Source organism: Bufo gargarizans, chromosome 6 (genome assembly GCF_014858855.1).
Source record: "Bufo gargarizans isolate SCDJY-AF-19 chromosome 6, ASM1485885v1, whole genome shotgun sequence".
Taxonomy (NCBI): Eukaryota; Metazoa; Chordata; class Amphibia; order Anura; family Bufonidae; genus Bufo; species Bufo gargarizans.
The window spans coordinates 242,591,821-242,602,985 of record NC_058085.1 but is presented as its reverse complement, the minus strand read 5'-3'; the positions used below and the strand labels follow the sequence as shown (position 1 = coordinate 242,602,985).

At 47.0% G+C, this 11,165-nt stretch overlaps 1 protein-coding gene across 1 annotated transcript; it reads right to left on the bottom strand.

Annotated features, from left to right (window-relative positions):
- Positions 1 to 697: 697 nt before the first annotated feature.
- LOC122941377 (histone H2A type 1-like) lies at positions 698 to 1,906 on the bottom strand. Its single transcript, XM_044298594.1, has one exon. The coding sequence runs from the start codon at positions 1,881 to 1,883 to the stop codon at positions 1,455 to 1,457; it is 429 nt and encodes a 142-aa protein (XP_044154529.1). The 5' UTR covers positions 1,884 to 1,906; the 3' UTR covers positions 698 to 1,454.
- Positions 1,907 to 11,165: the final 9,259 nt, after the last annotated feature.

Below are 11,165 nucleotides of genomic sequence, written 5' to 3'. Positions count from 1 at the left end.
TCTGTTTTTGGAAAAAAATACTGAACCAAAATGAGTATATAAATATATATTGCAGTATAAGGATTATAAGAAGCCAAAAAAAAAAACTTTAGAGGGGTGACAGAAGCCCTTTAAAGGGTTTCTACCACCATGTAGCTGACTGATATAGTGATGCACTAATGTCAGCACTACATAACAGTATGTTTTTTAACTTTCTCCCTGCAGCACTTTTATAATATGCTAATGAGCCTCTAGGTGCTGATTTTAAGCCCACATAGCATCTAGAGGCTCATTAGCATATCATAAAAGTGCTTTTTTTTTTGTTATAGCAATGCGCTAATGTCAGCACTACATAACAGTATGTTTTTTAACTTTCTCCCTGCAGCACTTTTATGATATGCTAATGAGCCTCTAGATGCTATGTGGGCGTAAAATCAGCCCCTAGAGGCTCCGTCTACCCACCTAGAGGCTCATTAGCATATTATAAAAGTTTTTTTTTTTTTTTACTAAAACGGCTGCAGGGAGAAAGGTAAAAAACATACTGTTATGTAGTGCTGACGTTAGCGCATCGCTATATCAGTCAGCTACATAACAGAATTTCTGGGGGTAGAAACCCTTTAAAAAAAAATCTAAAGATCCTTATAGACTCAGTGGAGTCTTTGAGTTAATTGCGAGTCACTAGAATACACTGAGGCTGATGCTTTTGTTGCAGCAGTGATAAGATTAAAAGGGACAGACGATTTATTAGAAAATCATGCACAAATTGCACAGTATTATTGTCCTGTGTGATGTCTGTACTATTTTATGATCAGCCAGTGTTGTTATCAACTTGGCATTCACTTCACTTGGACTGTCACTGTGGGTGACAGTGCATTGCACAGCTCCCGAGTCCTGACCGCTTCCGTTCACTTCCTCACTCAGCCACTGAATCGAAGCTTCTGCGCATGCGCACCACCTGAGCTTCGTTCGGTTCACTTGCTTCTTGTCAGCTCAGACTCAGCGAGTGAACCGAAGTTTCGATTAATGAATCGGTTCATTTGAATTAAGTCGATTCACGTGAAAGACCCGAACTTGCCATCTCTAATTTGAACAGGAGTACATCAACCATGCAGTCCTGTGAATGGAGCCCAATTAACCAGACTGGTTGCTTTATAGCCACGTGACCCTACAACGCTAGCACGGAGATTAGATACTGCCCGTCTATAGGGTTGCTCCTGCGCTGAGGGCAATATCTAAGCTCCATGTGCCCGGGTGTTATATACTATATAGAGAGCGATATGGCTATTACTCAATGCTGCCTCCTCTCACGTGACTACAGGTCATCACTGCAGATAGCCGACTTCCAGACTTTCCCGCGCACAGTACGGCTACAGCTTTGGAGCGCCAGGCCAATTAAGGGTCGCTAGTAGGACAGCTCTGTTATACATGTGGGTGGCCCTGAAAAGGGCCTTTGGGTGAACCTTGGTTCAAGGAGCCTAGTACTCCTGAGACTGCTGAGAGCTCTTATTGCCACCCTTCCCCGACACGGGCGCAGAGCCCGAGCTCTTCTTCGGCAGCAGCACGGCCTGGATGTTCGGGAGCACACCCCCTTGGGCGATGGTCACGCCACCCAGCAGCTTGTTGAGCTCCTCGTCGTTGCGCACGGCCAGTTGCAGATGGCGCGGGATAATGCGGGTTTTCTTGTTGTCTCGAGCAGCATTCCCAGCCAGCTCCAGGATCTCAGCCGTCAGATATTCCAGTACAGCCGCCAGATAGACGGGAGCTCCAGCGCCCACTCTCTCAGCATAATTCCCCTTGCGAAGAAGCCTGTGCACACGACCAACAGGAAACTGGAGGCCGGCACGGGATGAGCGGGTCTTCGCCTTAGCTCGGGTCTTGCCGCCTTGCTTTCCACGTCCTGACATTCTCCACTAGTTCGGCTCGTTTTCCACAGTGAGGAACGTAACTCCACAAGTCACACTGCGCTGCGTCTCTGCTTTTATACCCTCAAAGAGAAGCAGCCAACGCCGGTGATTGGTTGTATTCCAAGTCAACCAATGGGACTCCTAAGTCATTCATTAAGCGTCACCAATCAGAAAGAAAGTTCCAACTGTCCCGTGATCAAAACCCCGCCTCGGGCCACTATTGGTCAGCGTTAGAGACTTGATTTGAAAGACGGCTGGGGCGCGATCCCGCCAATACCTATTGTTTGGAATTCAGCACCTTTCAGCAAGGTTTTTCCTGCGGAGACTAGCGATAATGTGTAAATACAGTATATTGTTTTATTCCCCTAGTCTGACTGAAGAAACCATCATGGGTCCTTCTATGCGAGAGCGGGGACGACGCCCTGTACAGTAGTTGCCGCTACCTCGAATGTTTCACGGACAACACCACTAACGTTGTATGTGAACGAGACATGTAATAAACTGATCGGACACACTCCTATTAATGGGGCGTTGGGTGGCAGGGTAAAGAGCGGGAATTTCAAAATCCTGAACGGATGCTTGGACAGCCAATCGGCGCTGAGCTACTGCGCACCAGCCATTAGGCGCCGCCTCCCCAGGAATTTCTTGTAGTTCTCGTTCAGGTCCGCTATTCTGTATTATGATTCCTCTGTATTGCTCGGCATTTTATGTGGTCTGTGACTCCAGCTTGATTGCTGCCTTTTGGTGGGGTTCTGCATGGCGGCATTTTTTTGTTAGTCTAGTGGGGGTGAATTGACCAGTAAGATATAGAGACCTTCATAGCTAGAAATATGTTTATCAGTTGGTGTTGATGCATAAGGCGGCACCAGCACATAAAATAAACCCTGACAAAATCACAAGTCAGGCTCTTGTATGTCTAAGGCTGGGTGATAAGGATGAACAAATGTCATATTTTGAAGTTTGTGTTGTGTTATTTACTGAATTGCATTATTGATTCCGTTACCACGGACCATAATGCAATTCCATGACAGAATGCATAACGGACTGCATTTAGAGGCATTCCGTTATTTATTCTGTCATAATATAAATCTATGGCCTGCTTAACGGATCCATCCAGTTTACGTTATGCTGGAATCTTCTCCTGTTGGGGCCAGCGTATCGGGCTGCACTGTGGTATTGGTTTCTGTTGGGGCCAGCGTATTGGGCTGCACTGTGGTATTAGTATATATTTTTTTTTTTGTGGGAAATGAAGAGACCAAAAACGGCAAATCGATCATTATGACAGGGGCTGCTGCATACAAGCTCTGACTCAAATTGTTGCCAGAGCGAGCCGAAGCATACCTGGGAAGTGCCCTCTCAGCTGCTGTGGTGAGGGTTGACTACAGCATGTGAAGTGTTAAATGTCTGTGGCAAGCATTATTGCTGGTAGCAGACGTGAGTCGCAGGTGTCTGCTGTGTGAAACATCTTTAAGACTCTACACTAGTCGGGAAGGGGTTAACCACCTCAGCCCCCCTAGCTGAAACACCCTTAATGACCAGACCACTTTTTACACTTCTGCACTACACTACTTTCACAGTTTATTGCTCGGTCATACAACTTACCACCCAAATGAATTTTACCTCCTTTTCTTCTCACTAATAGAGCTTTCATTTGGTGGCATTTCATTGCTGCCGACATTTTTACTTTTTTTTTATATTAATCGAAATTGACCGAAATTTTTGCAAAAAGACGATATTTTTCATTTCATGTTGTAAAATTTTTCAATTAAAACTACATTTCTATATACATTTTTCTCTAAATTTATTGTTCAACATGTCTTTGATAAAAAAAAAATGCAATAAGTGTATATTTATTGGTTTGGGTAAAAGTTATAGCGTTTATAAACTGGTGCAAAAAAATTAAATTTACGCACTTTGACTTTCTGAGCACCTGTCATGTTTCCTGAGGTTCTACAATGCCCAGACAGTAGAAACACCCCACAAATGATCCCATTTCGGAAAGTAGACACCCTAAGGTATTTGCTGATGGGCATAGTGAGTTCATGGAAGTTTTTATTTTTTGTCACAAGTCAGCGGAAAATGCTTTTTTTTTTATTTTTTTTCTCTTACAAAGTCTCATATTCCACTAACTTGTGACAAAAAATAAAATTTTACATGAACTCGCCATACGCCTCACAGAATTCATTGGGGTGTCTTCTTTCCAAAATGGGGTCACATGTGGGGTATTTATACTGCCCTGGCATTTTAGGGGCCCTAAAGCGTGTGTTTTGGGGTGTATTTTTACATACATAAATATCTCTGTAAAAGATAACTTTCCCATTTTTTATTTTTTTATACAAAGTTGTCATTTTACAGAGATATTTCTCTCACCCAGAATAGATATATGTAAAAATACACCCCAAAATACATTGCCCTACTTCTTCTGAGTATGGCGATACCACATGTGTGACACTTTTTTGCAGCCTAGGTGCACAAAGGGGCCCAAATTCCAATGAGTATCTTTTAGGATTTCACAGGGCATTTTTTATGCATTTGGATTCCAAACTAAAATGCCAGGGCAGTATAAATGCCCCACAAGTGATCCCATTTTGGAAAGAAGACACACCAAGGTATTCCATGAGGGGCATGGCGAGTTCCTAGAATATTATTATTTTTTTTGGCACAAGTTAGCGGAAACTTATTTTTTTATTTTATTTTTTCCTTACAAAGTCTCATATTCCACTAACTGGTGACAAAAAAATAAAATTTTACATGAACTCGCCATGCCACTCACGGAATACCTTGGGGTGTCTTCTTTCCAAAATGGGGTCACTTGTGGGGTATTTGTACTGCCCTGGCATTTTAGGGGCCCTAAAGCATGAGAAGTAGTTTGGAATCCAAATGTCTAAAAATGCCCTCCTAAAAGGTACTCATTGGAATTTGGGCCCCTTTGCGCACCTAGGCTGCAAAAAAGTGTCACACATGTGGTATCACTGTACTCAGAAGAAGTAGGGCAATGTGTTTTGGGGCGTATTTTTACATATACCCATACTGTGTTTGAGAAATATCTCTGTTAATGCCAACTTTTTTCATTTTTATTTTTTTTTAATCTAAAGTTGTCAATTTACTGAGATATTTCTCTCTCCCAGCATGGGTATATGTAAAAAAAAAACACCCCAAACCACATTGCCCTACTTCTCCTGAGTACGGCGATACCACGTGTGACACTTTTTTGCAGCCAAGATTGCGCAAAGGGGCCCAAATTCCAATGAGTACCTTTAGGATTTCACAGGGCATTTTTACGCATTTGGATTCCGTGAGGGGTATGGTGAGTTCATGTAAGATTTTATTTTTTGTCACAAGTTAGTGGAATATGAGACTTTGTAAGAAAAAACGTAAAAAAAAAAATCAATTTCCGCTAACTTGTGCCAAAAAAAAATCTTCTATGAACTCGCCATGCCCCTCAAAAGTGATCTTTATAGCGCCGCAGCGATTTTACTGTGTTTTTGCAGTGATCAGAAAAAAATATTCTGTCACTGCGGTGGGACAGACTGAACGCAAGTGTACGCACAAGATCAGGCCTGATCGGGCGAACACTGCGTTTTTTGTAGAGCCTATAGAACATGTCCTATTCTTGTCCGCAATTGCGGACAAGAAAAGGCATTTTCTATATAGTTCTGGCAATTTGCGGATCCGCAAGATTCGGAAAGCACATTGCCGTGTCCATGTTTTGCGGATCCGCAAAACACATACGGACGTCTGAATAGAGCCTTACAGGGGGGGATCAATGACAAGGGGGTTATCAGGGAGTCTATATGGGGTGATCCCTGCGTTAGGCGGTCGGGAGATGGTTAAAAGGCTTATCTGCCTTTTTCTTACGGATGGTCATCAGCATCTGATTGGCGGAGGTCCACATTAGTGAAGTGAATGGGGCTGAGTTTCTCCCAGGCCACATGACCTATAGTTGTGACATCACTGGCCTGTGGAAAGCAGTGAGAAGGCTGTTGCCTTCTTAAACAGCTGATTGGCAGGGGTCCAGGGTGGCGGACCCCCGCTGATCAGATGCTGATGGCCTATACAAAGCATAGATCATCAGAAAGAACCCCTTTAATCATAGCCATGGTCTAGTACAAAAAAAAATTGCATTTTATAAAGCCCTCATGGGAAATAACATGACCTTGTTACCTCCCCTTCGGGGGCAGCACCCAATCGTTAAATTATATAACACAATTTAACCCCTTCCCTACCAGCGCTGTACATAAGTGGTCAAACATGCGCCCGCTTGCAAATGCAAACAATAGAGACCTGCGGCTAATGACCCCCAACATTCAACAATGCCTATCACGGTAATTAAAGCCTTTAGATGCCATGATTAGGGATGAGCGAATTTTATATTTTTAAATTTGTTTTCGGCTCATGTTGTGGTATTTACTAAACTGTGTTATGGATTCAGTTACCACAGGCCATAATGCAATTCTTTAGAGGCATTCCGTTATTATAGAAGTCTACGGCCTGCATAACGGATTTGTCCAATTTCCGTTACGTTGGAGTTCTCTCCTGCATAATGTAAACCGGATGGCTCTGTTATGCAGGCCATTATGACGGAATGCCTCATGGGCCATAGTAATGGAATCCATAACGCAATTCAGTGAATACCACAACACAAACTGAAAACGAATTTCAAAATACTTCTACTTGTCTTCAGCTGTGCACCACTGTTAGTGTGTTACGTCGGGAGACCAGTGGGATTGCCGTCCTTTTGATCGCTACATGTGTATGTTCACAGTGCCGCCTCGCTATCTACATCTTTCAGTTGATTCATGAAATTTGCACATCCCTAGCTGTGATCAAGTAAGATCACGGCATCTAAAGAGTGAAAAACCTGGAAGCGCTTCTTACTGGCATCCTTTGCGGCCAATGAGGATGCTGGTAATTGATTATAATGTGCTGGATCTCGCTGAAATGAGAGATTCTGAACAATTAATGGATGTAAAAAAAAATCCATGATTGTTCATAATAAAAAAAAAAAAAGGATTTGTAGGATATTTTTCCCTATACCTCCACAACGGCACTTCCTGGAGTGTACCTCTTCAGGGACAGGAAAATAACAAAGATCGACATAAAAGCCCCCTCCCCTTTACTATCCTGTCCCTCTAGTGGCAGGTCGAGATCAACAGTGCGCAGGGCCTTTGCAGGGGGAAGGATCCCAGAGCATCGGTATACTGCTCCTCCTCCCCTATGGCGCTAGTCCGGCTTGTGCTGGCTGCCCCGGTTTCCCCGCTCGATGAGAAGGCTATGTTTTGGCATTGAGTGGCTGGGAACGTTTCGATCCTGCTTCCAGCGCGCTGCATTCCACTGTTGGAACGCAGCGCAAGAAGTGACATCATCACGCCTACCCGGAAGTCTTCAAGCGGCAGATTCAAAAGCAGATCAGCGTTCAACAGGTGAGCAGCTTGCTACAGAAAGGGAATAGTGGAGTTTCCTTTCGCACCATTATGTCTGCCCCTGGAGAGATTGATGCAGCAAAAAAGACCACGGATGCCCCAAGGCCTTCAAGCCCGACACACATACTGCTCCACCATGTTGGTGAAATGCTGCCACCTACTAAGATGTTCCATATCAGCTGGTTGTGCTGATTGTTGTGGCGTGCTGACAAAGCTTTTCCATATTTCGGCCATGCTAACCCTACCTTCTGAGGTGCTGGCGGTGCCCAGCTGCTTTGGCAACCTCTTCCTCCTACTCTGCCTTTGCCTTGTGCTTCCACTGTGCCCCCGCTGTCAGGTGGGAATGCCGCCAGCAGTGTGTCTACCAGCGTGCGCTTGTAATCGCGCACCTTACGTTGTCCTTGTAACGGGGATCCAGCAGCGTGGCCACCCAGTAATCAGCACAAGTTACAATCTGGGAAGCTCGGCGGTCGTTACGGAGACACTGCAGCATGTAATCGCTCATGTGTGCCAGGCTTCCCAGAGGCAAGGAAAAGCTGTCCTCTGTGGGGGGTGTATCGTCTGTGTCTCCCCAGCCACGCACCAGAGATGGTCATGAGTTGGTCTGGGTGCCATCCTGCTGTGAACATGGTTCCTTCTCCTCCACCTCGTCATCCTCCAAAACTGTGCCCTGGCTGGACAATTGTGTACCTGGCGTTTGTAGGTGCAGGAACCCACCCTCGGAGCCACTTGTGAATGGCTGGCCGGAAACCCTATAAAATGATCCCTTTTCCTCCTCCTCCTGTGCCACATCCTCTCCCATCATCACCAGAAACGTTTTTTCAAGGAGGCATAGAAGTGGGATAGTAACGCTGAGAACGGTGTTATCGGCACTGGCCAGGGGCGTAGCTAAAGGCTCATGGGCCCTGGTGCAAGAGTTTAGCTTGGGCCCCCCATCCCTCATTGCTTTGTGGCCAGGGACAGGGAAGCACATTGCCTTCCTGCTGCCTGAGGCAAAAATTGAAACTGCACCCCCCACCATGCCAAATTCTTGACCTAACACCTTCCCTCCAGCCAGAGGTGTAACTTGACCAGCATTCACCTTCTATAAACAGGTGTCTTCTCATGTGGTTCAAGGGTCTTTGGGGCCCCTCAGGCTCCTGGGCCTGTTAGCGACTGCTACCTCTGCACCCCCTATAGCTACGCCCCTGGTTCTGTTGTAGTGAGTACCTGTCACTGTTAGGGCTCTTTCACACTTGCGGCAGGACGGATCCGGCAGGCTGGTCTCCCTGTCTTCTGAGGTGGTGAATACCGGCTGTCACTATTAGATAGTACATACACAGTCCTAATAGAGACAGGTATTCACCACCTCAGGACTGACTGTGTATGTGCTGAGGTAGTGAGTACCTGTCACTATTAGATAGCACATACATAGTTCTGTGGTAGAGAGTACCTGTCACTATTAGATAGCACATACACAGTTCTGTGGTAGTGAGTACCTGTCTCTATTAGTACATACACCGTTCTGTGGTAGTGAGTACCTGTCACTATTAGATAGCACATACACAGTCCTAACAGTGACAGGTACTCACCACCTCAGGACTGACTGTATATGTGCTGAGGTAGTGAGTACCTGTCACTATTAGACAGCACATACATATACCGTAGAAAGCACATTACCACCTATGTGGAGAGCAGAGAACGCAGCCCTCATGACACTAGCAGCAAGTTGCACAACATGAGAGCAGAAATGAAGTAACAGAATGGTGACCGCACAGGCAGCTTTTCCCTGAGCACAAATGCACACTAAAGAAGCTAAACTCCCACGTTCACACAGGACTGTCCGAAAAAAACAGGCGCCCGGCCATTTATCTGTGCGCCGGGGCCTGACAGAAATACCGTACAGCAGCGGAGATGTACGGGGAAGAGGGAGCTGTGCTCGGCCTCGCCGGAACTTTATCCGCCGGTCTGCAGGGTCCGTGAGCCACACAGCTTCTCCGCCGGCTGGCCTTGTGTGAGAGGAGTCCAAGTACGTTCAAGGCAACCGGGTGTGATTTCCCTGTTAGGGTTAAAGGAGAGCACGTTGAAAATCCTGGGTCACTCAGTTTCAGCTCGTGAATACTGAGGATCGCGGATTGACTGGTGCGAGCTCCTGAGGCTGCCTACACTGACGCCATGTATGGACTGTCTGTACGAGCCTGCCCTGACATAGGGGACATGTCACATCGGGGTACACACGGCAATGTCTGTCCTCCGAGCGTGGACTTAGCCTGGTACATAACTAGTAATAAACACTGGCTACAGCCTGCGCTGCGCTGTGCGCACTGTGCCCCCCTATTAGATCAACTTAGTGGCCACTGGCCTGGATTTTGAATAGGAGGTGGTGTGGGGGCCATGGGCCCCCCTGGCTCAGGGGCCTGGTCGCAATTGCGACCGCTGCGACCCCTGTAGCTACGCCACTGGCACTGGCCATGCACTCGAAACAGCGCAACAAGGAACACAGGTCTCGCATGGAGGCCCAGTCATTGGTGGTGAAGTGGTGCTGTTCCGCAGAGCGACTCACCCGTGCGTGCTGCAGCTGAAACTCCACTATCACCTGCTGCTGCTTGCACAGTCTGGCCAGCATGTGTAAGGTGGCGTTCCACCTTGTGGGCACGTCGCATATGAGGCGGTGAGCTGGAAGGCCAAAGTTACGCTGCAGCGCTGATAGGCAGAAGGGTGAAAACGCCAAAAGCATGCACAGACGGCCCCCACTTTATGCAGCAGCTCTGACATATTAGGGTAATTTTTAAGGAATCTCTGCACCACCAAATTCAGCCCATGCGCTAGGCAAGGGATGTGCGTCAAACCAGCTAGACCCAGAGCTGCTTCGGGATTTCGCCCATTATCACACACCACCAGGCCGGGCTTGAGGCTCACTGGCACCAACCATTCATCAGTCTGTTGTTCAAGGCCTGTCCACAGTTCCTGCGTGGTGTGGGGTCTGTCCCCTAAACAGATACGTTTTAAAACTGCCTGCTGTCGTTTACCCCTGGCTGTGCTGAAGTTGGTGGTGAAGGTGTTATGCTGACCGGATGAGGAAGCAGAGTAGGAGGAGGAAGCAACAGGAGGCAAACTGAAGCGCCCTGCAATTCTCGGTGGTGGAAGGACATGCGGCAAACTTCTATCCGTCTCGGCCCAGCCGCCACTGCATTTACCCAGAATGCTGTTATGGACATATAATGTCCCTGACCGTGCTTACTGGTCCACGTATCCGCATTGAGGTGTACCTTGCCACAGATGACGTTGCGCAGTGCACACCTGATTTTGTCCCCCACTTGGTTGTGCAGGGAAGGGATGGCACACCTGAAAAAATAGTGGCGGTTGGGCACGACGTACTGTGGGACAGGCACCGCCATAAGGCTTTTGAAACTCTCCGTCTCCACCAGACGGAATGACTGCTTTTCAAAGGCAGGTCATTTTGAAATGCTGGTATTTAGGGCCAGGGATCGCGGGTGGGTAGGGGGGTACTTCCTCTTCAGTGTTTGGGAGATGGAGAGCTGAACGCTTCCATGGGACATTGTGGAGATGCTTGGTGACCCAGATGATGGTGTTGCTGGAAGATCCTCTGTTTTCCCTTTCAGACGGCATGACGGCATACCATGAGAGATGACCCGCCTCCAACCAGATATGGACAGGAAGTATAAAATAGACCCTCCTCCAACATATCCTCAGTGTCTTCTTGTCCCTCCAGGTGGGAGATGGGTCAACACTCATGGCATTTGCTTTGGGTCCACCTCTGTGTAGGCAGGCAGAGGTGGGGGAAATCAAGGAATGCCTTTTTTGCACATGAGGGGGAAGGCAGCACCAACCTCCTATATTGGAGTTGTATTGGTGCTGG

Excerpts from the sequence above, each read along its gene's own strand:
- LOC122941377 (XM_044298594.1), bottom strand. The coding sequence starts at position 1,883 with ATGTCAGGACGTGGAAAGCAAGGCGGCAAGACCCGAGCTAAGGCGAAG.